The sequence below is a fragment of the Drosophila pseudoobscura genome, chromosome 2 (assembly GCF_009870125.1).
Source record: "Drosophila pseudoobscura strain MV-25-SWS-2005 chromosome 2, UCI_Dpse_MV25, whole genome shotgun sequence".
Taxonomy (NCBI): Eukaryota; Metazoa; Arthropoda; class Insecta; order Diptera; family Drosophilidae; genus Drosophila; species Drosophila pseudoobscura.
In genome coordinates, this window is record NC_046679.1 from 26589156 (window position 1) to 26617106 (window position 27951).

Genomic DNA, 27951 nt, shown 5'->3' on the forward strand with positions numbered 1-27951 from the left:
TGGCTAAATGTTCCATATAGATAGTAATATTCAACGGAATATCAAAAACGAGGAATATGTATAATATAACTTGAATTTGTCAGTATATTTATGGTATATTTTGAAAATGAGGCCTTATATTTTGAAATATTTCTGTGGGACGATATATTTTAACGATAAGTCCGCGGTCACCCTGCTATCGATAGTGGGCACCATCGATAGTATACGATAGGTTTTCGAAAAACATCGACAGTGCAATCGATAGTTCTTCGCCTCTAGTTCAAAAAACATCGCTGAGATTTAATATTAATTTAATTTTCAATGTTATATAGAAATCCAATAAATGCAAGTATTTCGATTAGGCCAATCATGTATAGAATTCATTCATCAATCGTACAAAATTGAGTAGGCATGGTTAAATGTTCCATATAGCTAGTAATATTCGAAGGAATATGAAAAACGAGGAATATGTAAAGTTAAACTCGGATTCGTCAGTATATTTACGGTATATTTTTAAAATGAGACGGTATATTTTGGTATATTTCTTCGTTCCAGCCCGCATTTTTTATCGATAAAACCACGGTCCCCCCTGACTATCGAATTCTCTGACTGTCGGAAAAAAAAACTTCGAACGCTAAAACCTCTTTTTACGCAAAATGCAATAAAAGCAAGTATTAAGAATACACCAGTTAAATAGAAAATTGATTCATCAATCGTATTAAATTATGATGGCATTGCTAAATGTTCTATATAGCTAGTAATATTCGAAGGAATATCAAAATTGAGGAATATGTACAGTAGATCTTGAATTCGTCAGTATATTTTGAAAATGAGACGGTATATTTTTAAATATTTCTGTGGGACGGTATATTTTAACGATAAGTCCGCGGTTACACTGCTGTCGATAGTGACATTTAATATTAATTTAATTTTCAATGTTATATAGAAATCCAATAAATGCAAGTATGTAGAATAGGCCAATCATGTAAAGAATTGATTCATCAATCGTATAAAATTATGTGGGCATGGTTAAATGTTCCATATAGCTAGTAATATTCGATGGAATAGGAAAAACGAGGAATATGTATAATATAACTTCAATTTGTCAGTATATTGATGGTATATTTTTAAAATGAGACGGTATATTTGCGAGTGTCTGACCGTACATTTCAGCGATAAATCCACGGTCCCCCCTGACTATCGAATTATCTGACTGTCGGAAAAAAAACTTCGAACGTGAAAAATGGATCGGTAGCTGGGAAAGATACTTTTTAAGCGAAATACGCAAAGAAAACGGCTTTTGTCCGCTATTTCAGCGATTTTTTTTGTGTTGTAATCAGCAGGAATAATTTTGAACAACGACCAGCCTACACCACCCGTCAGTTCCAGCAGAAAACAACACAATTATTGCAATAGAATTACTTCTGCACCACACAACACCCAACTATTGCACAGCCAGCCACAAGCCCACAAAGGAAAGGTGAAACGCAAAAAGAAATAATTAAGTCGAAAACCAAAACGGAATAAAGGAATAAATCCAAAAATTTTGCTTGCTTTGCCGATGGGATGAGAGAAATCAGCAGTCACCCACACCAACAACAATCCAACTACAAATAAATTTGACCAAAACCCGTCGTTACGCAGTCGCCATCAGGAATACAATTGCCAAGCCAGCCCAACCGAAAGAATCAAATTAATTCACACACCACACTCGCATTTCTTGGCAATTGGATTAAAAAAAGTATCAAGCAGAAAAAAATATTTTCAACCAGCCACCATTTTGAATGAGCTGAAGCAGCAGAAAGAGCGAGAGCGCAACGCAGCCGAAGCAGCAGCAGCAGCGCTGCTGACATCAACGCTGTTTCTTGCAGCTGGCGGAGGACCGGACCGGGGAAGCCGTCACAAACCAAACCCCCTTCTAGCCTGTTCTTTTGCGTTGCTACTATAGCGTTCATCTATCGCGGAGCGAAGCCGAAACTGTGCCTGGTGTTCATTCTTTGGCTACAAATAGTGTCCAACTCCCGAAAATATGGTTGAGTTGGAGGAAAAAAATGCCAGCACAGCTGCTGCAGGCGCGAAGCAACACCATCTTCGCAACGCCAACGTGGGGAATGGGAGCAACAACAACCCCAGAGGTTCTGGGGACAGTGGGTTATGCGGCAGTGGAGTTTCTTCCAGCAACACGGATAACAGCTGCAGCCAGAGTCAATCAGGTGAATATTTAGAGACTACACTGCTCTTAATCGGGGTAAAACATTATACTGATAGTTGGGAAGGTTCTCGACGTTTCCTTAGCCCGGCTTCCCTGTTCCGTTCTGTTTCATCGTGCTCCGATTGATTCTTTCTTGTTTAGTAGAAACTTTAGCTGTTACATGTTCACGATGTGTTGTGTGAGCATTGAGCATATGCAAAGATCGACGTGGTCGAAAATACATTTTCTCTTATTTTTTCTACAAAATACCGGGGGGAGCAACAGCTGCTGCTATTGAGCCAATCAAGCTAGACGAAACAAAAAGAGTATCTAAGAGTACGAGTCGAATGTGTCAGGCATTTAAAATAACATGAGTCACTCCACGGTACAAGTCCATGCAATTTGTTCGAAAAAAACGTAATGGTAACAGACTTTTAAAGCTTGCAACAACGACACGACGTTCATAGCGGTAGCTACGATTTGGCAGAGCGGCTGGCAGAACAGCCTGCATATAACATGTAACCTTGATGACGTTTATTGCTCTTGATGACGTTTATTGCAACCCAAAATAGAACGACAGGCCAAAGCGAATGGGGAAAAAGCAAAGTGAACGAATGAGCGGGCGAACAGAGACAAAGCGATGAGAGCGGCCTCTCGGCTGCTTGCCTCCTACACGCTCCTATGTTGACCGAGTTTGGGGGCAACTGCAGATTGCCGATTGCAGATTTCAAATAGAATGGACCGGACCGAATCGAATCGTACGAGCAGTGGAATAGCTAAAACCTCACACCACATAAATGAAACAATTCTGCGGAAATTAAATTCACAAGCTAGTACAAGCTGGTGTTTTGATTGAGGGCGATGTTATTTAATAAATACACGCACACGTACACACATATATATGAATATGTTTGTACATTGTCTGTTCTATGCTGGGCTATAAAAACATGGAGGACAGCCAGTGCCTACGTGCAGCTTTACATTCGCGTCTCTTAAAATCCCTTACGCTCTCCTCCCGCTTTGATAGCCCTGCGAGAGAAATTTTTACATATGGCAATGCCTTTAGCTTAACAAAACAAAGTCAGCTGAAACTCAAGCCAACTTATGTATGTTGTTTACTTGGGGAAAAGACGAATAAATTTACTATAAATGTTATTTCCTTTGCCCTTTCCATGTTTTTGCTTTTTGAAAGAATTCGCGCACATCAGGCCACTTTATAGAAGTCGACGACGCATTAGTGTTGGTGTGTCTGTGCTTCGTTTGTCCGTCCCCCTATTCGCGCTCCCATCCCACCTCCCAAAACCCATGAGCTACGTGAGACAGAATCTGCATTGGTGTTTGTGCTTGCCCACACACATAAAAATCAGTGGAGAAACAGTGCTGCCAACTACCGTTGACAAAAAAGGCCAGAAAAGGCTAAAAAAAATAAAAACGCTAGTTACTCATAGTTTTGAAATATCAGTATTTGTTTTTTTCTTGTTTTTACCTGTTTAAAGGTGGTTGTTTAATCAAATTTCCGACAAATAATTCGGGAAAAATATATTATGTGGCTCTCAAAAAGCTGTGGAAGCAGCACTAGCGGCGAAGAGAAGCCGACACTTTGATTCAAAGAGTACCGTTCCATACCATAGGGTTATTTATGCTGTATTTTTGTGCCGCTCTCTCTCTCTCTCTCTTAGGGAGTAATTCGGCTCTCATATGTAAAGTGTTAGTTTCGACAGTATATTTCGTATTCATTGCATCACGTATCGTATGGATTTCGCTAAACAGAGGTGTATTCATGCTAAACTCATACCGGTCTTTCTTCTTCTTCTCTTTCAACACACACTCTTAACTGCACGATACGCCGTTCTCTTCGCCCACCTTCTGCTTTGTTTTTATTTTCCCTGTTGCTGTTTTTGTTTTCGGCTGCTACAACCACAAAGCAAGCAGCTGCCTTTACTTGTTGTCAAAACTGGTTGTGCTAATCAATGATGTGGCTTTAGTTGCTCTCTTTTTCCTATTCTCTCTCTCGCTTTCCGTACGCTCTTAATTGTTTGCTGTGCTTTTATGTGTGTTGTTTTGTGTGTGTATGAATATACATAACATACATTGTATTTACCATGTTATCACCGCAGGTATCGGCTGATTCCTTTTGTTGATTTGGTATGCGGTATATGGGAACTTTCGGGACGTTCCGAGTGATTTCAATCATAATACGAGCATCAAACCGAAAATACTTTTATTATTCCGGTTACCGTTGCGTATATAAATATACGCATGCATTTCTTTGTGTGGAAATGTCATGTAACATTTCAAACCTGATCTTCAAGATCCGTCCATGTGTGCAACCAGAATTTGTTATTCTTCCGGCAGGTTTCCCTATTATTTCCTTTGTCATAAGAGAATCTTATTGGTGGCTAATTTGCTATGCTTAAGCGATATCTACGTCACTTTGTGGAGACTTCTGGTTATGCGTAGCTCTTTTCCTATCCGCAGTACATAGCTCTTTGGCACGTGTAAAGAGAGAAACATACACAGGCATACATACATAAGCACACTTATTTATTACAAGTCACAACAACAGTACACTCTCGCTCTCATGCTGGCGCGCTCTCATCCGGCAAAATAAGCTCCCTCTCGCGTCACGTCGGCGGTAGTTTTTTTGGCTGCTGCTGCTTGTCCGTTGTTCGCGAACGGGCGCGTGTTCGATTCTTTCCTCGTTGGCGCCGAGTACGTTAGGTCCGCTAAAGTTTGTCCGTGTTTTTTATTTTTTAAATTACTTCTTTCGCCCATTGGTTTAATTGTGCACCAAACCTTTTCCGCAGCCACCAACCAATTCCGTTATCTTCCACCCATTAGTCAGCTATAGCCGAAAATATTCCGTGCGCTCCACTCATCGTGATTTGTTGCCATTTTAGTGGATAGAACTGGCCTAGTGAGTGAGAAATAAGATGTGGATATCGAAATCAGAGGCGGCTTCGTTTTGCGTTTTAACTTGAAAATCAATCCAAAATAGGGTTAAAATTAGCCCCAAATACAATCTTCGAAACTACAAAGTAGCGGAACCAGCAGCAGCCGGAATACCGACCGGTAGCAATTTTATCTACGCATTGCAAAAACGTGCCGCACAGAACCGAGGCGGGCGTTGCTTAGACAAATTGCGTTGCGATTAAAAGGCGAGAGAGCGACAGCAACAACTACAACGACAACAACAGCGCAGCAAACATGTTGGGTAAATACAAAACAAGCGTAGAAATAAATACATGTGTGTGTTGTGTGTGTGTGTATGGGTTATATTCTAAAAGTTCTACCAATACCGCTGTCGAAGCGCGGCACATGCCTGTGTTTTCACTCTGTGTGTGTGTGTACTTCAGTACGGTGCCAATGTATGGATTTGTTATATGGGAAACATTTCAAAATGCCGGTTCTTATTTTTTGTTTTGGCAACTTTTTGCGCCACCTCCTTGCAGGTTGCTACTATTTTAATTTCGATTTGACGATACGATGTGTTAATGTTTATGCATTATTAAGCAATGGCTATATACATATGTATGTATATATCTTCGACCCAGTGTTCATCATCTGTATATTGAAAGTGTAAATAAAGTAAAAGTGTATGTACATGTATGGGGGGGGGGGGGGGGGGCGTAAGCATTAAATTCTAGCTTGTTATTCTTAATTTTGTATTCATGCTGTTTATTCGATTGTTCTTTTTCTGTCGGTCGTCGCTTTTGCGTTGGTTCGCCATTTTTATTTAATTTTTGCTTTTACAATTTCATTTTGCTGCGCAATAATTTTCTGCTTCTTTACAACACAAACACACATTCACTCTCACATATCGCGCCTGCTGTTGTGGCTGTGTCTGTGCGGCTGTGTGTTTCTGTCCGTGAAGTCAAGATGCAAAAAACTAGAAGGTGGCGCAAAGAGCAGAAGAGTGCCAGCTCACAGAACTTGCCGTCTGCCCTTCTTCAGTCTGGGAGGAGATCCAATCCCCACCATTTATGATCCCTTTAAATAGGATCAGGGATCATCCTTACCCCACTCCTCCTCCTCCCCATAGTTGACACTTTGAGAGCGCTCCAAACGGTGTATTCATTCATTGCGTCCCCTTGTTTTACTTTCGTCATGCCATGCTATGAAGTAATACCGAAAGAGAGATACGCCTTATCTGCTGTTCGCTCTCGCTCTCACAAATTGGGCTCTCTTTCTTTCACTCTCTCTGCGAAAAGCTCGAACCGCATGTTTTTTTCCTTCCATCAGCAGTCCATGCTAGTGATAAAAGCAGCACAAGGGAAGCGTGGGGTAGGGTACGAAGAGGAAACTTTACAATCTTTACACACTGATACACTTACAGCTCGTTTTTGTATCAATACAAGTGAGGGGATATTTTCTATTCCCCGGCTTTATCTTCCAAAAAAATGTATTTTTAAAATTTGTATTGAATTTATCATTGTACCATACGAGTACTCGCTTTTTGCGTAGTTCACTCTTATCGGCAATTTGTTTATTCGCATAATCTTTGCCACCGTAAACACTCCTGCGTTTCGTTTCCATACGTAGACTGTGTGTTTATTGTTATGGCACTTTGAAAACTTGATTATGTTTGCTCGCAAACCACGATTCTATTCTCCAAGGTTATTTTCTGGCTCTTGATTGTGAATTGTCGAGCTATCAGCCAGCCTCTTGTTTACTTGACAGTTGATTTGAGCACCCAGCTGCACCTGTATGTTCTTCTTCATTCAGACAGATCGTAGCCATATAATCCTCCTTTTCAAACAATAAGTAAGATGCATTGGAATGGAATGAGGGAGAAAAGCCGGCCGGCAATCCCGTGATTTAGAAGGGAAAATTCCATAGCTCACAATTTGCATATTTGCTTGGTATCTTTAAAGTTATCTACGCAATTGATAACAATTAAAGCTTCCCAATAAATAGGCCAAATTTAAATTTAGACAAGAATCGACAGCCGCCTGCCGTGCGCACACTTTTGTGCTGTGTACGTAAGCAAGCGAGAGGAAGTCCGGAAGAAGAGAGGGAGAGCACAGCATCGAGGTCGTACAGACGAGACGAGACGAGACGAGACGCGTTGCTTATTGGCGAATGACGCGATGACGGCTTCTCTTCCCCCCTGGGGTCGCAACAAAAACCGTTTGGATGAGACTCGAACCATAACTAAGTCTATTAAGAACAGCCCATCATCTACCAGTCAAGTACCAGATATTTTACTATTTAAACCGCAAAGTGCGGCGTAACTGCTTCCTCTCCGATCTCGGTGGAGATATTCCCCCAAGGAGTGCAACGGGCTTTAAATAGTCGACAAGAGAAAAGAAAAAAAAGCTATCAAGCTAGCTGATTGTCAGCCGTCCCCCATACTCCTATCGCCCTCGGGTATGGTGTGGTGTGCTGTGACCGGCTGCCTGACTTAGCTTCAGACAAACCTCTGTATATTTCCATCCAGAACTTTTCTATAAACCTTTGTGTGCGCGTATTATTTATTTTTTACATATTTTATAACCACTTGCTGGTGCTGCTGCTGCGGCGGCTGCGACCTGTTTACGACACGCGATTTGCTTTCTACGCAGTTGGGCAAAAGTATTTCTTATTTTGAATTCCTTCGCTACTATTTTTATGCATTGATAAATAGGGAACAGAAAAATAATAACAGCATATCGGTTCATGTCTGATCTCGATCTCGTTATAGACGGCCAAAATGAGCTGACGCGCTACAGTAGCGAGGATGTGTCGGGCAATGAGTCGAGTGAAGCACCCAACATGACCGAGGTGGAGCGGCAGGTCGAGCTCAACCGGCACAAGGAGGAGATGCAGAAGAAGCGCCGCAAGAAACGCATCAGTTCCTCCCTTCATTCGTCAACGTTTCAAGGTTAGTAGAGTGGTGCAGCAAATATGTAGGCATATTTCTATTGTATTTGCAACCTCTTCTTAGAACTCTACAAGCTGACCGGCGAAATACTTGGCGAGGGCGCTTACGCTTCGGTACAAACTTGCGTTAACATTTACACCGACTTGGAATATGCTGTGAAGGTTATTGATAAGATACCGGGACATGCGCGTGCGCGTGTCTTCCGAGAAGTGGAGACATTCCACCATTGTCAGGGACATCTGGGCATCTTGCAATTGATCGAGTTCTTCGAAGACGACGAGAAGTTTTACCTGGTGTTTGAGAAAATCAATGGCGGCCCTCTGCTGTCGCGCATCCAGGAGCACATCTGTTTCTCGGAGCACGAGGCTGCGCAGATAATCAAGGAAATTGCCTCCGGATTGGATTTTCTGCACAAGAAGGGCATTGCCCACCGTGATCTCAAGCCGGAGAATATTCTGTGCGTGAAAACCGACTCGCTGTGTCCGATCAAGATTTGCGACTTTGATCTGGGCTCTGGCATCAAGTTCACCACGGATGTCTCCTCGCCAGCAGCCACTCCCCAGCTACTGACACCGGTAATTAAACCCGAATAAATCTGATCTGGTCTAACGATCCTAATCGCCCGTTTTGTTCCTCTTTTAACAGGTCGGAAGCGCCGAATTTATGGCCCCCGAAGTTGTCGACTTGTTTGTGGGCGAGGCAAACTATTACGACAAGAGGTGCGATTTGTGGTCCTTGGGAGTCATTGCTTACATCCTGCTCTGTGGCTATCCGCCATTTTCGGGCAACTGTGGAGAGGATTGCGGCTGGAATCGCGGTGAGAACTGCCGCACCTGCCAGGAGCTCCTATTCGAGTCCATTCAAGAGGGTAAGTCGTCGCCGTTCGCCTAGATTTGGCTCAGCTTTAATGTTTGATTTAAAATGGTCGTGTGTCTGTTCCAGGATCCTTTAGCTTTCCGGAGGCCGAGTGGCACGATGTAAGCGATGAGGCCAAAGACCTGATTAGTCGTCTGCTTGTCAAGCAGGCCTCTAAGCGTCTAAGCGCCGAGGCTGTGTTGAACCATCATTGGATTCGTATGTGCGAGCATGAGCCGCCGACCAGCAGGCAGTCTGGCCGCCACAAGGCATTGCATACCCCAAGCAATATTCGACGGTAATTAGTAATAGAACACTGAGGATCGCGACAGTTGTTGATGTATCGTATCTCTTATATTGTGGCTTTTAGCAATCACCAGTCGGCGAGGGAAATTTCGCAGTTTGCCGAATCCGCCATGGCCGTTAAGCGCGTGATCTTGCAGCATTTCTCCATGCGCTACGACTACATGAAGGAGCGTCCCAACATCTACCAGCCATCACAGGCCTACATGGATGCCTACAGCGATGAGAACTATAATCCCAAGCCGCCCTCTCATTACACTCGCAATCGTTCACAGCGCACAGCACCAGCATCTGTGGCTGGTGTGGCTGGAGTCTTGTCTAGCTATGGAGGGCGTATGTCCTCGATTCATGGCCAGCGGACGAGCAGCCGTCACTCTTCCAGGAATGCTTCACGCAACGCATCTGCGATATATCCAAGCAGTGGAGGATTCAAGACGTTGAATGTTCACGAGGAGGACGATGACGATGATGCACTCGAGGCCTTTGGACGTTTGGATGATGATGACGACGAGTGGGCCAAGTCGACACGTCGCTATCAGCAGCAGCGCGAGCTTCAGCAACAGCAGGAGGAGTCGCTCGGCGATGATCACGAGGATCGCTACAGGGAGAGCGTCAGCGAGGGCGATGAGGGAGAGAGCGAGGACTATCAACATTATAAGCATTATTGGCGCGAGTTGGACGAAGATGAGGGCGATGACTATTTGTACGAGCAGCAGCAGCAACGCGTCGATGATATTGCCGAAGAGGAGGAAGAGGAGGAGGAGAAGAATGATGAAGAGAACGAAGAGGAGGAGAAGGAGGAAGAACGAAATAAATATGCTGACAATCGAAACCAATTGAAAGCTAAAGTGGAACAATTTGGCGAAGCCAATGAAATCGAACAGCAGCCAGAGAATGGTTATGTTTATGAGAAAGATCTTATTATGGATAATATCGAAAAATCGAAGCAAAGTGAATTTGCTAAACTCACAACAACAACAACAACAACAATGCGCAATGATGCGCAGGAGAATAAGATGTGGATAAAGGAGAGGATGGAGAAGGAGAAGGATACAGATACGGAGACGGAGACGAAAGAGCAGGATGATGTTGATGGAGCTGAGAAGCAAGGACCATCAAGTGATATTAGTGCTACTACCATCACCGATAATAACAAGAAGCAAACACCAGTTAAGACTACAACAACACACATTAAAACCAACATAAAAAAGCAACAATGTGAGCAGCAGCAGCAAACTGGCGATGATAATGATGATGATGATGTTAAACTATTGGATAGTATTAGTGATTTAAATGAAAAGCTACCTGAAATTTATGAGACTGCAAATATTGTTGTCGACTCAGCGGCAGTGCAACCAACAACAACAGCAACACCAGCAGTAGCAGCAGCAGCAGCAACATGCCCACCAATCGATAATAGAGATGATGATGATTTGAAAGCGATCAAAAACGCGCCAACGACGACAACTGCAGCTGCAGCTGAGGAGACAACAATGCGAACGACTTTTGGTAAAACACACGAACAGCAAACACAACAGCAACAGCAACAGACAGTCGTCTACAGCAAACCAACACGTAATGTTTATTTTGCACTCGATGCATATCAGAACGACGAGGATGCCGACATAGACGAGGATGAGGACGATGACGATGACTACGATGAAGATGACGAGGGAGAAGGAGAGGATGAAATGGAGCCACAGTGCAATAGCTCAACAGTGTTTAAGCAACCGCTGCCATCTATTTCCAGTGCCTATACACGAAAGCAGCGCCAGCGGCAGCAGCAGCAACGATACATTGTGCCACGGTACCAAGGTCAGGGTCAGGGTCCGGTCTCGGTGTCGGTTTTGGGTCAAAGGCAACCAGAAAACTGGCGCTACCGCACTCATCACTCGGAGCAGCAGCAGCCGGCCGCTGGCTATCGGAGGTACCGCCCGCCCTTTAGCACTGGCGGCGGCGGTGGCCACTACGGCAACCAGCAGCGGAACTATTTGGGTAGCTTCTCGCACAGCGGCGGTGCCGCTGGCTACAAGGTAGCTCCATTAATGCAGCCACCACCGCAGCGAAACAACAGCGCTGGCAGCAGCAGCGGCAGTGGCGGCTCCCCCCCATCCGATGAGCAGTCAACGTTGCCATCATCCGAGATCCGCAACTGGCGCCAGGACTGCGTCTATGCAAATGCCCCCCCAATGCGCAGCTGTGGAATGAATCCGCCGCACTCGCAGTCGCGTGCCGCTGTGCATCGGTCCCATCATCAACAGCAGCCACGAATTGGCAGTGGTCGCTTTGCCCATTCACAACCGGTCCATTTGCAGGCAGCCCAGCTGATGGAGGAGCTGCCCAACATCCGCATTGGTCTTTCGCCGCCAAGCGAGAGCTTGCTGCTGCAGCGGCGTATGCGGCAGCAACAGCGAGCCCACGATCTGTCAGAGTATTGTGAAGCTGCAACTGCTAGTGGATAGGCTAGTGGCCCCATGCCCTATGCCGCCTTTCCGCTTTTCGAAATGTGTATCTTTTTTTTTCATAACTGCGCCAAAATGCATAGTTTTGTGGCGTTTTCTACGCACATTCTCAAATTCAACTTTCCAGTTCTATAACTTTGCTTTGTTTGGTGCAACATTTCATTAAACCGTGAAACGCAAAAGCGAAAAATCCTACTTAAAATTCCGTCATTGTAACAGATACAAATACAGATACAGATATAAAATTGTGGTAAGGAAGGAGCAAGAAGATTGTAAGAGCGAATGGAATTGGCCTTCAAAGAGCAATTGTCTACGCTGTTTGGAAACGAAAAGCCAAAGTCGTTCAAGATAAAAAAAACGTACTTTTTTTATAAAAAAGATTCAAAAATTGTAATTTGTATTGAACTATAATTTTTTATTATGAAAAATAAAAACGAATACAAGAAGTGTTTAAGCGAGAGATGCATTAACAATTTAACATTTTTCTGTCCTATAATCCTGTACTATTTCCATGTAACTTCTGACAATTTTTGTAGTCTCTTTATGTTTCGAAAAACCGATGACAAGAGAAAGAAATCGAGTTCAATAATTATAAAGAAACACATCCAAACAGCCACAGGCATAGCTTAAGCGATGACTAAGATATTTTCAAGAAACTCCGGCGAGCAGATATGTCTATTCCTGTTTCAAGACTGCCCTTCGTCACATTTGTTGAAATTTCTTGGTCCGCTACAAGCATTCTTTCGAAAACTTTTGGAGAGTGTATATTTTTTTAAGCCCTGACAAAAGAAAAAGATTCTACATTGAAATGTACACCCACTAACACACAACACAAAAAACACGAGCACTATAGAGAAACCTAAGGGTTCTGTTCTTGACATTTAACGATGCTGAACAATTTTTGCTGGGCGTAAATAAAGGTAAAACAAACAAACAAAAGAAATTGTGTTAAATACATAATTATGATAATATTTAACAAAAATTGTGATATAAAATGTAAATGTAAATGCACCTGAAGAAATCTATCTATCAAATGACGCTGTGCCATCAACAACAACAACAACAACCACACCACACTTCAAAGTACTGTTAAGGCCGCCAGAAGGAGGAGGAGGAAGTTTCCACAATCTTTATTTGTTTACGTCCCACAAAATCAATGTCAAGTGCATCAATCCATCAATACTTCTATTTTTCCAGTAAACTGTAACTTACACTGAAAACTTCCATCTAAAACAAAACAAAAAAAACCCAACAAAAATACAAAAAAAGTATAAAAAAAACTCAAAAAATCCTTATTATAAAATCTATAAATGAAACGAAGATGAAACGATGGGAAAACAGCATCGAGTTCGAGTTCAGTTAAAGTTGAAGAACATACAATTTATAAAACGACGGCGTCCAGAACACTTTTAACTATTGATCTATTCCTACAGAAGCAATTAGGTTTGCATTAAAACAATTTGAGCATATGGAATCGCATTCGTTTTTATTGGTTAAGCTGTGAGGAATGTTTCGCAACGAAACAAAAAACAAATTAACTAAGATACGATACTACTACACTCATTTGAGATGAAATCCTTAGTTTTCGAATGTCCGTTAAACTTACGTTACGAGTAATCTATTAAGCTGTTGAACACGAACCGAACCGAACCGAACACTGGTTAAGAGCTGCTTTAGAGAGAGTGTCGAAAAAAACAAGAGACCGACCGACCGACCGGACAGAGGGGAAAGTGGAGAGTAAAAGTGCAACTAATTGATAAATCAACTGAATAATACAATTAATTGAAATGTTTGTATGACAAATTTGTTTAAACATAATTGCTGCAAGAGCTATAAATAAAAGGAAAATAAAAATGCGACAAGGATAAAGTAAACCTTCAACAAACGAAAGAGTCGATATTGTTTTATACATAAAAAAAGTCAATAAAAATGCAAAATATACAAAATGTTAAATCTTGTGTTGTTAGTCTCAAAGTCAAGCATCAGGACTTCAATTATTTAATGCATATATGGCCGTAAAAAAACAAAGAAAAAGCTCAATAAGCAGATCAATCAGCCAACTGAAACTGTTTGTTTGATTGTACCTACATGTGTATGTTACCGGCCGAGGGACACTGCCGCATGACACACATGCAAGAAAGTTAAATGTTATAACTAAACTAACTAGCATGCATTCAAAACACAAATACAATTACTTATCTTGGGGAAGGCATGTGATTTAAGAAGAGCAACGAAACTAGTGGTGGATATGTTATGGTAGAGGACCAGACCAGACCCTAAAGTGTTCCTACAAGGAATAGTTAATCTACGCCCCATAAATCCGTGTTGAGGGGCGCAGCTCTATAATTCCTTGCGTCAGACTTGCTATAAACAATTCCTCCCAGATGGGGGATTTAGGATTCGAACAAAGTAGATAACGAACGGAACGTAAGATTTTTGAATTTGGGTATCGAGCCACAAATCAGCTGAGAAGAAAATTTATCGATTTCAGAATTTCATGGGTGTATGGGATTATTTGTATACGGTCACACTGCTTCGCGAGTAAACTATGGTCTAAAAATTAATAATAATAATTTTCGATGTTAAAAAGGGGTTCAGGAGAAGAAGCAGCAGCAGGTGGGTCGAAATTTCCACAGCTGTTTGGATAAGTGTGCAATCTGCTGCCTAAAACTGGCTAATTGTTGGTCATTAGTTGGACGAAAAATGGCCACTGGCCAATTGGAGTGTGTATTCCATGGTTGGAGTAAAGTATTTTAGGGTATTCATTCGGTTCGATGTACGTATTTTCACTGCCTTTTCAAGTGACAGTTTTGCTTCTGTTTCTGTTCTGTCCCCTTCCTGATCCTGCTCCTCCCTTTTCAAAAGTAATAAATCAATATTGCAAATTTGTTGTGCGTGCAATGTTGTGCGGATGTGTATAGGCAATGTAATATATTTACATATGTGTACATTGTATGTGGACACATATAGTATGTATAGCCAGCCGAGACTGTTCTGTCGTTATATGTTGCTTTACACATTCGAACAGATGTATACTCGTATTCTGTGCTTTCAGGACAGTGTAGGAACGATTCCTTGTGATTCGGATTTGTCTGACAAATAATCCACAAGCAGCCATGGAAAATGAGCAGGAGGAGTTTGGACACAGACATGCACACATGCAGCATACACACCATCCACGAGTTTCCATGTCGTACGGAAATGTGGGTCAGAATCCGGACCAGGAGACCCGTAAGGGGGAGTCTTAGTTCCAGTCCAGTTATGGGTAATACTAATATTTTGGAACCCTTGCAGATGGCGGCCCTGCGTATACTCTATACTCCATATATGAACAGCCGCGTGATAGTTACATGCTAATGGGCCCATACATGTCGACGCCCGCCGAGTCGATTAGTAGCCGTGCTACCACGTTCCAGTCCCACACACCGCCTTCCTATACGGCCCTGGTGGCATCACATCGCGAAATAGCCAGCTCAAGCTATAGGACGAGTTCTGGTCGATGCGACAAGTGCAGTTCTGTCACAACTTTGTGCCGCTGTCAGGTGTCACCTGCGGCCAGCACCAGTCGGTACGCAGACCAGGTGCATTCCACTCAGAGCCTGCCTCAAGAGTCACCGCCTCAGTTCTTTGAGCTGCCCTCATCGTCGACATCGACTGGGTCGACTCTGCCAACGACGACGGTTAACTCCGGTCCCGGACTCATTCCAAATCCCAAACAACAGAAGACTGAAACACTGAGGGAGCATTTGTCGTTGCAACAGGACAATGACAATGAGAATGAAAATGCAAATGCACATGCACATTCAGTGGTGGCCTCTGCCTCTGGCAACGGCACTTGGCCAGCTGCAGCCATTGAAGACCACGCAATGGATGCCTCCGCAGTGGTTTACGAGATGCCCTCCAGTTCGCTGCTGAGCATCAGCCCCTTTGAGGCCAGTAGTAGCAATATTCCCCAGAGCTCTGGTCTTTCCAGTGCCTACGATGATGTGACATCCAGTGCTTCTGATACAGAGCACGTTCAGTTTGCAAACACTCGCACTACCAATACGACTACAACCACGTCGGCGTTACAGGCTCACAAGAAGAAGGCAATGCAGGCAGCAAATCGCTCCGGAAACGGAAGCGGCAACGGCAACGGGGATGCTTCTTCCTCCTCTTCGGCCACTGAACTAGACGCCACACCGAGCACTAGTGCCCAAGCTCGGCGACAGCAGACAAATTTATTTAATAGCTACCAGCAGCTCGCGAACGTCTTGGAGCCTGAGAACGATAGTAGCGATGATGGCTGGGATCTTCGCATGCGTAATCGTCCTCCCCAATCAAAACCGGCTGAACCTGTTGTACGGGGCAACAACACCAACAAAAACCTGACTGATCGGCATACAGATCATAACTACTACAATAGCCGCAGAGATGTGTCGACGAGGGCGCCTCCAGATAGCACTTTTGTGTCCGGCGCTTCTTGTTCTACGGCGACACACACAACCTGCAGTGTGGATTATGGGACTAGAGATCTGTGCGGGGCTCTTCGACCGCCTCAGAGATCGTCTGATGCGTCTGCTGCTGATGCTCTGTCTCCGTCCACTACATCGGATCAGGAGCAAGAGCATCAGCAGCAGGAGCAGGGGCATGGGCAACAACAGGAGCAGCAGCAGCAGGTGCAGCAGCAGAGACGGAGACAAGAAACCACAGGCCAACGAAGCTCCCATGGCGCCAATGTAAACAGTGGTATTATTCGAAATCGTGTGCGTTCCATTGACGAAATTGCGCATCCACCCAGAAAACAACCGCGCTTGGAGGTTCAAGGAGCATCCTCTTCCCACTCCACCACAAAACTGTCGCCGACGAACTTTAATTCCTTTTTGCCGGGCAGGACAAGGCATCCCACCTATGCCGAGCCCGCGAGTAGCTCCTTACAGCAGGTAAGTAATTGCATACTAGAAACATCCTATGCAGTCTTACATGTGTGCCACCTCCTACAGACCTCACAGCAGACGCAGCAGCCCTTGAACGGATCTTGCGTGATTACCTATGTGGGTAGACCAAGAGAGAGGCAGTCCCCTGGGGAGACCCAGAATCAGGCTTCCACTTCCACGGGCAGGCGTAACAATTTGAACCGCGGTGATGTTGTGCTCACTGCTCCAGATCTGCAACTGGACGATTGGTCATCCGACTCCAATGATGACGATGTGGTGTTTGTGCACTCGACACGAGAGCCAATACTCTCGATTGATTTGACATCTGATGATGATGCCGCCGTTAATGAAACACAACAGCAGCGAGCCCGGGAATGGGCACGGGAACATGAGCATATGTGGGAACAGCCACTTGCAGCCCTGGAACGACGTCCCATTTTCAACTATGCCTACTCCATTCCATACCCTCGAAGGGACCGCCGGACAGAGCCGAGCAATGCTGGCACCTCATTTGGCTTCTATAGCGGAGGGCTGCCGGATCGAACGGCCATTACCGATCACAACTACAGCTACGATCATAATCATACGCAAGCACCCGCCCCGCTGATGGAAGAGCCCGGTCCGGCAGCGAGTAACTATTTTCCTCGTCAAACTGCAGGTTGCACTCCTCGGTGTCCCACCCTGGACTCGCAGCGGTACTTTCAACCGATCACTCCTCCATCCATGTGGCTCTTTGGAGCGGCGCCAGAGACCACGCCCACAGAGGGCTACAGTCGTATGCCCAGAGCCGCCCCCACTACGACTTCTGGCTCCGCCGAGCAATCGAGCCAGCAGTCACAACGTAGACGCACTAGTCCAGCAAACGTCTACCATCGTTATCAGCCGTATTACGTGCCTCACTATGCGATCACTCCACTGCCCACAGTAATGGAAGCAGTGTATTCGCCCACCCATCCACATGGTCCGCAGCCCCCAAATCCGCATCCACATCCACATCCGCATCCGCACTATCAGGGCGGACAAGGCGGTAGCAGCCGGAGCTCGTTAAGTGGCGCTATGAGTGCTGCCGCTGTGGCGGCAACAGCGGCTGCGGCCCAAGCTCAATCCTTCAGCGAGCTCCTGTCCCTGGCCAGTGTTCACAATGAGACAGAAACCAGCATGGATAATCGGTTGGATAGAGGCCAATCACCTCTCCCCATCGTGCCCCGAGCCCATCCCATGGCCCATGCTATAAATGCCGCCTCATCTGTCGGCTTGGTGAGCCAGCCACCGCCTGTGGCAACGACTAATGGTAATCTGGCAGCTGCTGGTGTCTCGCCTCCTCCGCCGCTGGAAATGTATTCGGGTCGATCCACCATTCCCTACTGTGGCTCCCCGCCTTTCAGCGTGCGACGGTCGGAGGCAGCGTACAGCAATCGGCAGCATTATCAGCCGCAGCCGCATCAAGGTCATCAGGCCCCACAAAATCAAATGCACGCGCACATACATCCCCCTCATCGAGCAAGTGCCATTGTGGCCACCTCGCTGACACCGGCGCCGCCATATCCGGTACATCAGAATCTGTGGTATCGCCAGCAGAGCATGCAGGAAATGCACCGTCGCCACATGACGCCCACGCCCATTGATCTCTCCTCGAATGCTCCCATTTTGACCAGCAGTCTGCGGACCCGCTACCTGCACAGCATTTGCAATTGCGTGCATGCCAGGAACGGCCCGGTCTCTAGCTTGGATCCGGCCTACTATCCGCCCTACGATGGCAATGCCAGTGCTGCGGCTCCGTCCCAGCAGATACCTTCCAGTGGTGGCCAGGCCACGACCGTATCCGTTGCCCAGCCACAGCACTCTCAGTCAAACTTGCGACATATGCAAGTGCAGCACCAGCAGCCTCAGGCCCAGCAGCAGTCCCCGCCGGTTCTGCAGCATCTGCAGCGTCAGCGTGCGATCCATCATCATATGTTCCACCATCATTACTCGCCGCTGCATTTGGAAATTGGACTTGCAACGCCGCTGTCGCTCGGCTCACGGATAGTGATTGGAGCAGCACGTCCAAATCGGGGGGCCACTTTGGTGAGCCAGATGGCAGCTAAAACATGCAAAATATTCGGGTTCATGGTTATTTTTTCTTACTTTCTTGTAGGAAACAATTGAGCGCAATACCTTGCCCCACAAGTACCGGCGTTTGCGTCGACCCAGCGAATCAGACGAGGACGCGGAGAAGTGTGCTATATGCTTGTCTCTGTTCGAGATCGAGAACGATGTGCGGTAAGTTTCTTAAGATTCTTAAGAGAGTGTCAGTTCAGGGCAATGGTAATACAAGTGGGGTTTTTCTATGCTCTTCTAGCCGCCTTCCCTGTATGCATCTATTTCATACCGATTGCGTTGATCAATGGTTAGTCACCAATAAACACTGCCCGATTTGCCGAGTCGACATCGAGACCCACATGGCGAATGACGCACTCAACTCCAGTGGGGTCACTGATGCCGCCAATGCCGCCGCCTTATGACATTGTGTGCATGGAATCTTCATGTAAAACTGAACTTTGGACTGAGTTCGCCGGGCCAGCGTTAACTAACATCGTTATATTGCAAAACTAATTACAAAAAAACACATTCGAAAAACACTTAAAAAATGTTAAATACCCAATCCCCCACTCCCGACGACACTACGACAATTGTAGCTGGCGGAACACTAAGAAAATTTTCAGTGTCGTGTTTGAATATCAAAAAAGCTATGTCTCTCTCCCCCCCCAAAACCTTTTTAGAGTAAAATTATTTTAAGTGTTTTTGGCTTTTAATTTACTATAAATATGTACAAATTATCCACGTTTTGTGAAACAAAATTCTTGTGATAAGAATTTCATAAATGCTTAAATTGTTATAGCATAGAACCCCAGCCCCCCATAGAGCATTTCAATTTTTAAGACGACAAACGATTATGATTTAGTAAAATATTATATTGTTTAACTCAACTAAGTATTTTCCAGAATGGCCAACGATTCTTTTTGTTACGTTTTTTCATTTATCCCCAAAAGAAAAGAAAGATTTAGTTGAACTAGAGATTTCGATTTCTCCTTATCCAATTAATTGCTCAATCCCATATCTCATATCGTGCGTGCCATATAAGTGATTTTGAGTCGATACAGTTTTAAAGAGCTTGAATAATTCAATAAACAAAATGAAATCAAGTGCCCACCTGGGAACAGAGGGGGCTTACTGCCAGAGAAGAAAGGCTCAGCGACGTGATGATGTTCGGATTGGATTCTATTTCGTGAATTTATTCATAACCGGTAACAATTGATGGCGAAATTGAAACATCTCAACATTGTTTATATTGTATGATTTTGTGCAAAATTTTTAAAACCTATGGCTACAAGTAGTTTTGTTTTAAAACGGTGTTTCGTTAGGTCGAAACCTTATTGTAAAATACGGGGGAGATATTTCCTAGTAAGAAAGCGGCTTTAGGTTAGGCCGAATTACTGGGTCCAGCGGCTGCGTCGTTATTGTCCGCATTGTCCTCATCTTCTTTGGTTAGATCGGAGAAAAAGTCCGACGCGTTGGTGCACTTGGAAGAGGGTAAATTGTGACGCTTCTCCTTATAGGCATTGTGCTTGTCATTGTACTTGATGTCGCCAAAGTCTTCGAAATACTTCACATTCCAGAAGCGTACATCGTTGTTGTGCGAAGATGAGGCCAGCAGCTCCCCGTTGGTGTTGATGTCCAGCGACTCAATTGGCATATTATGCTGGCCGACAACGCCAAGGTTTCGGTAAGGTGTGATATGACAGGCTCTTATATTGCCATCCTCTCCGGCCACGCAAGCGATGCGATCGGTAATGGGTATCATGAGGCTTACGGGACTCTTGATGCCGGGGTACATGTCGCAGTGGTAGCCGAAATAGCCCCAATTGTAGGAATACAGTTTGCCCTTGGAGGTGCCCACCACTAGCTTGGAGCTTCCCCGATAGATGCCCATGCAGTTGAGCTCCTCCTCGTACGGCTCTGACTGAACATAGAGCTTTCGGGCAGCGATGTTGAATGTGGTTAGATAGCCGTCGGCGCTGGTAGCCAGCAGCAGTTTTTTCTGGTCGTTGGTTATCATCTGTGTTATTTGATCCTCCACTTCCTTGAGCTCAAATATTGGATTCTTGGTGCGCAGATCCCAGAGCTTTACTGTCCCCGCATCGTCACCAGTGGCAAAGAGGTTCTCGTCTAGGACATGCAGTTTGTTAATGGCATCGTCGTGGGCCGTCTCATACAGCTTCTTTAGCTTCTCCGTCTCGAGATCTGTGACCATCACACACTTATCCTTGGAGGCAGTCAGCAAGTAGCGGCCGTCTTCAGTGAATTCCACGTCACGACAGGCCTTGGAATGAACCTCAATAGTGCGCAGCAGCTTGTTCCCTTCATTGCCGTACTCGTACAAATGGACATCGCCTATTATGGTAGCCAGCGCAATGATATCTCGGTCGGGGTGAAAGCAAACATCCGTGATGAAGTCTTCAAGCTTTATTTCCGGTGGGGCACTGCGAGGCTTCTTTATGGCAGCTATAATAGCACGCACTGTTTCGTCTGTCTCATCATCCAGATCGTCTAGATCAAAAGCTGCCGAATCGCCTGCGCTTCCGCATGGACCATCGTTGTCATCCTTGCGCCGCTTAGCGCTTGTCGCCTCCCCGCTACTAGCTCCCTCCGCCTCGTCCTCCTCTAGCATGGAGTCATCCGAGTCGGAGGAGTCCTCCGCATTGGGATCAAAGCTGCTGTCGCTGCTAATGCTCTCGTTTTCATCTGCATTCGGATTGGGTTCTGGCGCCCCCATATCCGCCAGATCATGTTCGTCGATGTCGCTATCCGACTCGTCCTCCCCCACAAGAGCCTCCTGAGCGATCTCTTCTATGACACCAATAACCATATCGTCGTCCAAATCATCAAGCTCATCAGCATCTGAGGGAGTCTTGAAGTTGTTATGCCTGAAATACATGCGTGTGAGTACGATAAATCAATGATTCCGTTCGACTAAACACTCACGTATGCATACTAGTTAGTCGCTCAAATTCTCAAGTATTATTTACCACGCCACGCTTTGTTTAATAGATACCAGAAGAAGCAAGAAGAAGCATGGAACGCACAACACATGTAGCAGCCTTTACAGCTGTTTGCAGCCTATGTATGTGTGCTCATGTGGCTACTTTCAGCTAGATTTCCTGTACAATTTCAGTACATCTGGCAGCTCCAATCAGCTGGTTGCAGACGCACCAGTCTGGGCACACTGAATGTTTGCAAAAAAAATCACAGGCATTGCGCGCGTTTTTAGTGTTTATTGTTAAAATGGTTTTATGTTCGACGAATTAGCCATAGTTTATGGTTTTGTTTTGTAATCCTTAGTCCATTAACCGCAGTCCCACCATGTCTAAAAGACCTGCCGCGCCAAGAAAGCAGCTTACCCTTAGTAGCTTCATCGGCTTGGGCAATAGTTTGGGCAGTAGTCAGACTCAGACTCAAACACAAACTAAAAAGTGTAAGGGGGGAGCACTGTGGGGGGTTTTGTGAATTGATTCAAACCCTTTATTTTGTTGTAGGTTCCGGTGCCAGAAGCCAAATAAGTAAAGTTTACAATCCAATATTTCTGGACTCCTCTTCTTCTGACGAGGATGAAACACAGAGTTCCAACACAAGGAAAGAATCGCAGGATTCCAATGCTACCGGAACATTGGAGGAGCGTTCTATGTCTCTATCGGAGTCGCCATCATTTGCGTCCGAGCCTGCAAATAAATCCGGCCTGAATGTTTTGGGTGACGCTTCAAGAAAAAGCCAAAGAGCAGAGCCAAACGTTTCTAAGGATGTATTGAAAGACAATAAGGCCACTTCCAAGGAGGATATTCCATCCATCTCTAAGGGACCGGATTTAGAATGGGCGAGAGATTTCCCCTCCCCACCGTTCGAGGATTCGAGTAAATGGCGTAGAACAGTGCCAAAAGTTCATAAGGATGTATTGGAAGACAATCAGGCCACTTTCAAGGAGGATATTCCATCCGTCGCTAAGAGGTTGCATTCAGAACGGGACAGAGACGTGCCCACCCCTCCACTGGGGGCAGCGTCAAAGCCTAAATTAAGCATGGTCTTTGATAACTCTCTGCCCGACTACCTGCGGGAACTGGCCCAAAATGACAATTTTACAGTGGATCCCAGCCAGCAGAGTGTGGAGGCCCTCAAGGCTTCGCTCAACTTCTTTCGCACCACGCACATTGATCTGATGGACAAATACTGTTCGCTGATTGATCAGATTCCGGCCAATCACTTTGAGGAAATAGCCGGCTTCCAGCCAGGCACATTCATTAAGCTGAAGATCATGCGGCAGAAGTTCAAGGCACGATCGCAGTTGTTGCAGAAAACCCTAGAGAGACAGCAATGTACCCGCAAGAGCGAGCAGGAGGAACAGGATGCCTTGGAGCGGGAGGAGCAGGAAATCGAGGCTGAACAAAATCGGGCTAACCATGGGAACAGCCAAAGCATGGCAGATGCTTGCGAGCAGGGGATGCTGCGGAAGCGTGAAGAGCTTATACACGATCTCTGTGAGGACCCGGAGGACGACTACTTGGCTCAGAGTATGCTGCTTGACGGGGACCTGGCTGATGAGAACATGAATGGCTACACGCAGGAGAGTAACAAGATAGACGACGATGATGATTTGGATGGACTTTTGGCCGATATTGAGAACGAGTATCAGCAGAGGCAGGGCCGCAAGTCCGAGTATAACGGCTATGGCTATAAAGATTTTGAGGCAGTGCAAATTAAGCCCAACGACAGAGGCAATACAGATTTTGAGGCAGTCAAGCCCATCCCTAGGAATAAGGACTTTGAGTCCGTAAAGCCTAAGCCCAAGGAGACCCCCAAAACTCTTTCATTGGACGATGATGGTTTCCCCGAGTATGATGAGACAATGTTCGAGCAAATGCATTCTCAGGCTGCCTCTGCCAGCATTACGGATCTAACCAGCCCCAGTCCCAGCTGCAGCAGAAGCTTCGGCAAAATAACTGATCTAACAGCAGGTGCCAGCTGCAGTCGAACTCCCACCAGCCGGTCGCAACCGACCTCAACCGATGCTCAGAAGATATCTGGTAATTTTCATTCAAATGTGCACAATGACGGCGTCACCGGCGAGTTTGACGGCCAACACTTTGAGCACTCTACTCGCCTAATGCACGGCCTAAGCTATAGCTTCGGCCTGAAGAGTTTCCGTCCCAATCAGCTGCAAGTCATCAATGCCACATTGCTGCGCAATGATTGCTTTGTGCTCATGCCAACGGGAGGTGGCAAATCGTTGTGCTACCAGCTTCCAGCCATACTAACGGAGGGCGTGACCATTGTTATCAGTCCCCTAAAGTCGCTGATCTTTGACCAGATCAATAAGCTGGCTTCTCTGGATGTAAGTAATATCAGTGCCCTGTAAATATATCTGACATTTGCTAACACTTCCTCACGCTTCGTTATAACAGATCTGTTCCAAGAGTTTGTCCGGCGATGTGGCAATGGCCGATGTCATGGCCATTTATAGGGACTTGGAATCGCATCCTCCCATGGTCAAGCTGCTGTATGTCACGCCCGAGAAGATAAGCAGCTCCGCTCGCTTCCAGGACATATTGGACACTCTAAACGCCAATAACTACATCAGTCGTTTTGTTATAGATGAGGCGCACTGTGTGTCCCAGTGGGGTCACGACTTTCGGCCAGACTACAAGAAATTGGGAATCCTGAAGAAGCGTTTCCCCAACGTTCCCACCATAGCCTTAACGGCGACTGCCACTCCCCGCGTGCGCCTGGACATTTTGTCGCAACTCAATTTGAAGAACTGCAAGTGGTTCCTGTCCAGCTTCAATCGGAGCAACCTGCGCTACAAAGTGCTGCCGAAGAAGGGAGCCTCCACTATCGACGACATGAGTGCCTACATTAGGACCAAGCCACCCAACTCGAGTGGGATCATCTACTGCCTGTCGCGCAAGGAGTGCGATGAAGTGGCCAAGAAAATGTGCAAGGACGGAGTTCGCGCCGTGGCCTATCATGCCGGTCTCACCGATTCGGAGAGGGAGGGTCGCCAGAAGGATTGGTTGACCAACAAGATCCGAGTGATTTGTGCCACTATTGCATTTGGCATGGGCATCGACAAGCCCGATGTTCGATTTGTCCTGCATTACTCGCTGCCAAAATCCATTGAAGGCTACTATCAAGAGGCCGGACGGGCGGGGCGAGACGGAGAGGTCGCCGATTGCATTCTATACTACAATTATTCGGACATGCTTAGACTCAAGAAGATGATGGATGGTAAGTTGCTCCGTTTATAGAAACACCCTATGGCTCTTCCATATCCCAAATTCCAGGCGATAAAGCTCTTCAGTACAATGTCAAGAAGATGCACATCGACAACTTGTACCGCATTGTGGGCTACTGTGAGAACATTACGGACTGCCGGCGTGCCCAGCAGCTGGACTACTTTGGCGAGCACTTCACCAGCGAACAGTGTCTGGAGAATAGGGCCACAGCTTGCGATAACTGCGGGAATAAGCGAGCCTATCAGCCAGTTGATGCACTGGAGCCGGCCAGAAAGGCGGCGCGAGCTGTCAAGGATCTGTGCAGTGGAAGGTCGCGCTTCACGCTCCTTCACATATCCGACGTCTTAAAGGGTAGCAAGATAAAGAAAATCGTGGACTTCGGGCACCACAATACACCACATCATGGCTCTCTAAAAGACTGGGAAAAGAACGATATACAGAGGCTGCTGCGGAAAATGGTCATTGATGGCTATCTACGGGAAGATCTGATAGTTTTGAATGACTTTCCGCAGGCCTATCTGTACCTGGGCCACAGCATAAGCAAACTAATGGACGGTACGCCCGAATTCCAATTTGCCACAACGCGAAAGGAGGCTAAAACAGCGGTGGCCACTGTATCTGAGCCGGGAGCTGCCAGCAGCAACGATGGAAAGTCGAAGATGCGCGAAATACACGATCGCTGCTACACTGATCTTCTCGACTTGTGCCGCACGATAGCTAGTCAGCGAAACGTCACCATGGCTAGCATCATGAATATACAGGCTCTCAAAAGTATGGCGGAGCTTCTGCCGCTCACAGCGAAAGACATGTGCAGCATTCCTCATGTGACGAAGGCTAACTATGATAAATATGGCGAGAAACTCCTAGAGATAACGTGTAATTATGCCTCAGAGAAGCTTCTTATGCAAGCCATTTTGGACGAGGAGGAGGAGCAGGCGGCTGCGGCGGCAGCTGCAGCTGCAGTACAGAAGCCTCGGGCCACAGGAAGCTCAGGCTGGCAAACCAAGGACGACGCCGTGGATTGGGACAGGGCTGTGACATCGCAAGGTGCCAGCGGAGGCAGTTACGGCTCCTCCTACCGCGGCGGAAAACGAAAGAGGACCTTTAAATCGGGATCGAGCAAGAAATTTAAAAGTAATTCAGCCTCTCCAGCGCCAAAAAGGACCACTACTGCAGGTAGAGGAGGTCGTGGCAGTAGAACGACAGCTAAGCGCGCAGATAATGCAGCCGGAGCCGCTTCTGGATCTGGCTGGAAAAGTAAGAAAACCGGAAGCAGTTTTGGCTTTGACCTGATGCCCATTCCAGGATCAAAGTAAAGCCATCGGCATCGTGACATCGAGGCATCGGGCATCATCATACTTCACAAACGATCACGCATTATTTTTGTCACATTTCAACTTTCATTTCTTTTCGTTTAACAGTAACATTGCCCTAGAACTAGAGTAAGACTTAGAAAAGTAAGCGCTGGAGCCGCTTGCATCTTTGGCTGTAACAGCATTAAAAGAAACTCGCATTTAAAATTGTACAACTTCGGTGAATTTCACTTAATTAAGTACTCAAAACACACCCAATGTCGTCGCGTCCCAGCGATAAGCGATCATCGATCACCGCTCACCGCTCACTTGGAAGTTTCACGTAACTTCTCCTCAAAATCGTATGCCCCCATGGACCATATTAAGTTGGCGTCCGTTTCCACTTGAACGAACTCTGTAGAGTAGGTGTTCGATGTGCTGACCATGCCGCCAAATTCCATTTGGGTGTGATCTTCAAGATAAATAGAATCGCATTAAATATATAACGCTATATATATATATATTTGTATACAAACATAGGTTCCACTTGAGGCCCGTCGTCGTTACATTGTGCGCCATTGATCCAACAGGCATTAGGGAGCACCATCGCTGGGTTTTCACCAGATCGAGTGGCACCTGTATCGTGTGCTTGCCCGGCCTCAGGAGCCACGTTATTGAGTCTCCGCTCAACAGAAACACATTGCAATTGTCTTTTTGGGCTTTATACAGGGTGTTCAGATTGGCCATAACCTGATCGAGGCGACCCGAGGTGTCGTGGAATACGATAACATCATGGATTTTACGCTGCGCCATCACGGGTTGAAGCACTGTGATGGCCTTGGTGAAATCTGTTGCATCTTGATCCGGAGTGTGTATTTTGGGCGTTGATTTAAAGAAATCGACCGTTTCCTCCGTTATTGAGTCAAAGTCGCCTGTTATCACATCGAGTGGTTCGAACGGCCCCCCCGTTGCTGGCGCGCCCTTCGGCCTTTTGGGTGCTCCTTGACCCAGCAAAAACTCCCGCCAGTGATTAGTGCCTCCATCAACGGCACAACGCACGGCCGCTGCACAGGAAAAATAGATTCATTAGCACCCAGCATCTCTAGGTCTCCCCGGGGAGAGACTTGCTTTAGTTACCATTCTTCCATAACGATTTAACCACGTGAGCTGGAACCTGAATCTGTCGGTTAAGAACAACACACACATGCCCGTTGTCGCCCAGCTTGAAGTTTTCGTTGATCATGTTGCCAGGCGTCCATTTGAACTCTTTGGGGGGCACTGTGTGGTCCATTTGTTGTCGAAATCCAATGGTTGTTTTGGTGCAGAAGATGCGTTTATGCACAAGCGTGCCAACTCGTGTGAAATGTCGGTCGCCATCCGTTATCGCCATGCGGTGGGCAGCGCCGCGCATCAAATTTAAAACTGTATTGCGGTGGCATGCTGTTGCCATATTCCGACAACGTGGGCGTGGCGTAGAAGTAAATGAAATGTACAAAAAAGACTGAAATAATATGCTCGGCCGCCCGCTAACACGCTACTTTTTGTTTTTTAAACAAATTTAATTTCAGGCACAATGCCTGGTCGCACTGTTCGATAGTCTTTGGGAAATCGATAGACGCTGACGCTTTGGCGGTAAGTTTGAATTCAGCCTAATTGTTCATAGTACAGATTTTTGAGCTGCAAAGACAGCTGTACTGTATATTTAAGAAGTACATTCAGTCGCTGTGACAAAACTCGTGAAAAATAACCTTATGTACGTTAGAAGT

The 27951-nt window shown here is 46.0% G+C and overlaps 5 protein-coding genes and 1 long non-coding RNA gene across 7 annotated transcripts; 3 read left to right on the top strand and 3 right to left on the bottom strand.

Moving 5' to 3' along the window:
- The first annotated feature begins 1150 nt into the window (after positions 1-1150).
- On the top strand, positions 1151-13606 carry Lk6 (Lk6 kinase). 2 transcript variants are annotated; one of them, XM_001359636.4, is made up of 6 exons: positions 1151-2192; positions 7854-8033; positions 8097-8608; positions 8679-8901; positions 8976-9186; positions 9259-13606. In XM_001359636.4, exons 1-6 carry the CDS (start codon positions 2009-2011, stop codon positions 11651-11653), a joined length of 3705 nt encoding a protein of 1234 aa, XP_001359673.4. In that variant the 5' UTR covers positions 1151-2008; the 3' UTR covers positions 11654-13606. The 2 variants fall into 2 exon arrangements, with proteins under 2 accessions (XP_001359673.4, XP_003736838.3); XM_003736790.3 differs by lacking the exon at positions 1151-2192 and adding an exon at positions 4872-5384 and having other exon boundaries at positions 9259-13543.
- LOC26531954 (uncharacterized) lies at positions 4694-5106 on the bottom strand. Its single transcript, XR_001451938.2, has 2 exons — positions 4967-5106; positions 4694-4896 (listed from the first exon to the last, which is right to left on the bottom strand). It is a non-coding gene; the product is annotated as an uncharacterized lncRNA (long non-coding RNA).
- A 1039-nt stretch (positions 13607-14645) lies between the features above and the next one.
- Positions 14646-19538, top strand: LOC4802838 (uncharacterized). Its single transcript, XM_033385877.1, has 5 exons — positions 14646-14884; positions 14948-16575; positions 16636-18636; positions 18707-18831; positions 18911-19538. The coding sequence occupies exons 1-5, from the start codon at positions 14770-14772 to the stop codon at positions 19071-19073; spliced, it is 4032 nt and encodes a 1343-aa protein (XP_033241768.1). The 5' UTR covers positions 14646-14769; the 3' UTR covers positions 19074-19538.
- A 279-nt stretch (positions 19539-19817) lies between these two features.
- Positions 19818-21741, bottom strand: LOC4802839 (WD repeat-containing protein 55 homolog). Its single transcript, XM_001359638.5, has 2 exons — positions 21595-21741; positions 19818-21536 (listed from the first exon to the last, which is right to left on the bottom strand). Exons 1-2 carry the CDS (start codon positions 21600-21602, stop codon positions 20033-20035), a joined length of 1512 nt encoding a protein of 503 aa, XP_001359675.3. The 5' UTR covers positions 21603-21741; the 3' UTR covers positions 19818-20032.
- An 82-nt stretch (positions 21742-21823) lies between these two features.
- On the top strand, positions 21824-26418 carry Blm (Bloom syndrome helicase). Its single transcript, XM_001359639.5, has 4 exons — positions 21824-22084; positions 22146-23992; positions 24063-24885; positions 24942-26418. Exons 1-4 carry the CDS (start codon positions 21973-21975, stop codon positions 26207-26209), a joined length of 4050 nt encoding a protein of 1349 aa, XP_001359676.3. The 5' UTR covers positions 21824-21972; the 3' UTR covers positions 26210-26418.
- Positions 26352-27722, bottom strand: LOC4802841 (thiamin pyrophosphokinase 1). Its single transcript, XM_001359640.5, has 3 exons — positions 27323-27722; positions 26722-27249; positions 26352-26657 (listed from the first exon to the last, which is right to left on the bottom strand). The coding sequence occupies exons 1-3, from the start codon at positions 27633-27635 to the stop codon at positions 26512-26514; spliced, it is 987 nt and encodes a 328-aa protein (XP_001359677.5). The 5' UTR covers positions 27636-27722; the 3' UTR covers positions 26352-26511.
- Positions 27723-27951: the final 229 nt, after the last annotated feature.

Bases quoted from the DNA above. Each gene is read 5' to 3' on its own strand.
- LOC4802838 (XM_033385877.1), top strand. From the start codon at position 14,770: ATGGAAAATGAGCAGGAGGAGTTTGGACACAGACATGCACACATGCAG. The intron at 16,576-16,635 runs GTAAGTAATTGC...CACCTCCTACAG, and splicing joins CGAGTAGCTCCTTACAGCAG to ACCTCACAGCAGACGCAGCA. The intron at 18,832-18,910 runs GTAAGTTTCTTA...ATGCTCTTCTAG, and splicing joins GAGATCGAGAACGATGTGCG to CCGCCTTCCCTGTATGCATC.
- Lk6 (XM_001359636.4), top strand. From the start codon at position 2,009: ATGGTTGAGTTGGAGGAAAAAAATGCCAGCACAGCTGCTGCAGGCGCG. The intron at 2,193-7,853 runs GTGAATATTTAG...ATCTCGTTATAG, and splicing joins CTGCAGCCAGAGTCAATCAG to ACGGCCAAAATGAGCTGACG. The intron at 9,187-9,258 runs GTAATTAGTAAT...TGTGGCTTTTAG, and splicing joins ACCCCAAGCAATATTCGACG to CAATCACCAGTCGGCGAGGG.
- LOC4802841 (XM_001359640.5), bottom strand. From the start codon at position 27,635: ATGGCAACAGCATGCCACCGCAATACAGTTTTAAATTTGATGCGCGGC. The intron at 27,250-27,322 runs GTAACTAAAGCA...TTTCCTGTGCAG, and splicing joins TAAATCGTTATGGAAGAATG to CGGCCGTGCGTTGTGCCGTT. The intron at 26,658-26,721 runs GTTTGTATACAA...TTTATCTTGAAG, and splicing joins GGGCCTCAAGTGGAACCTAT to ATCACACCCAAATGGAATTT.
- Blm (XM_001359639.5), top strand. From the start codon at position 21,973: ATGTCTAAAAGACCTGCCGCGCCAAGAAAGCAGCTTACCCTTAGTAGC. The intron at 22,085-22,145 runs GTAAGGGGGGAG...ATTTTGTTGTAG, and splicing joins TCAAACACAAACTAAAAAGT to GTTCCGGTGCCAGAAGCCAA. The intron at 24,886-24,941 runs GTAAGTTGCTCC...CCCAAATTCCAG, and splicing joins ACTCAAGAAGATGATGGATG to GCGATAAAGCTCTTCAGTAC.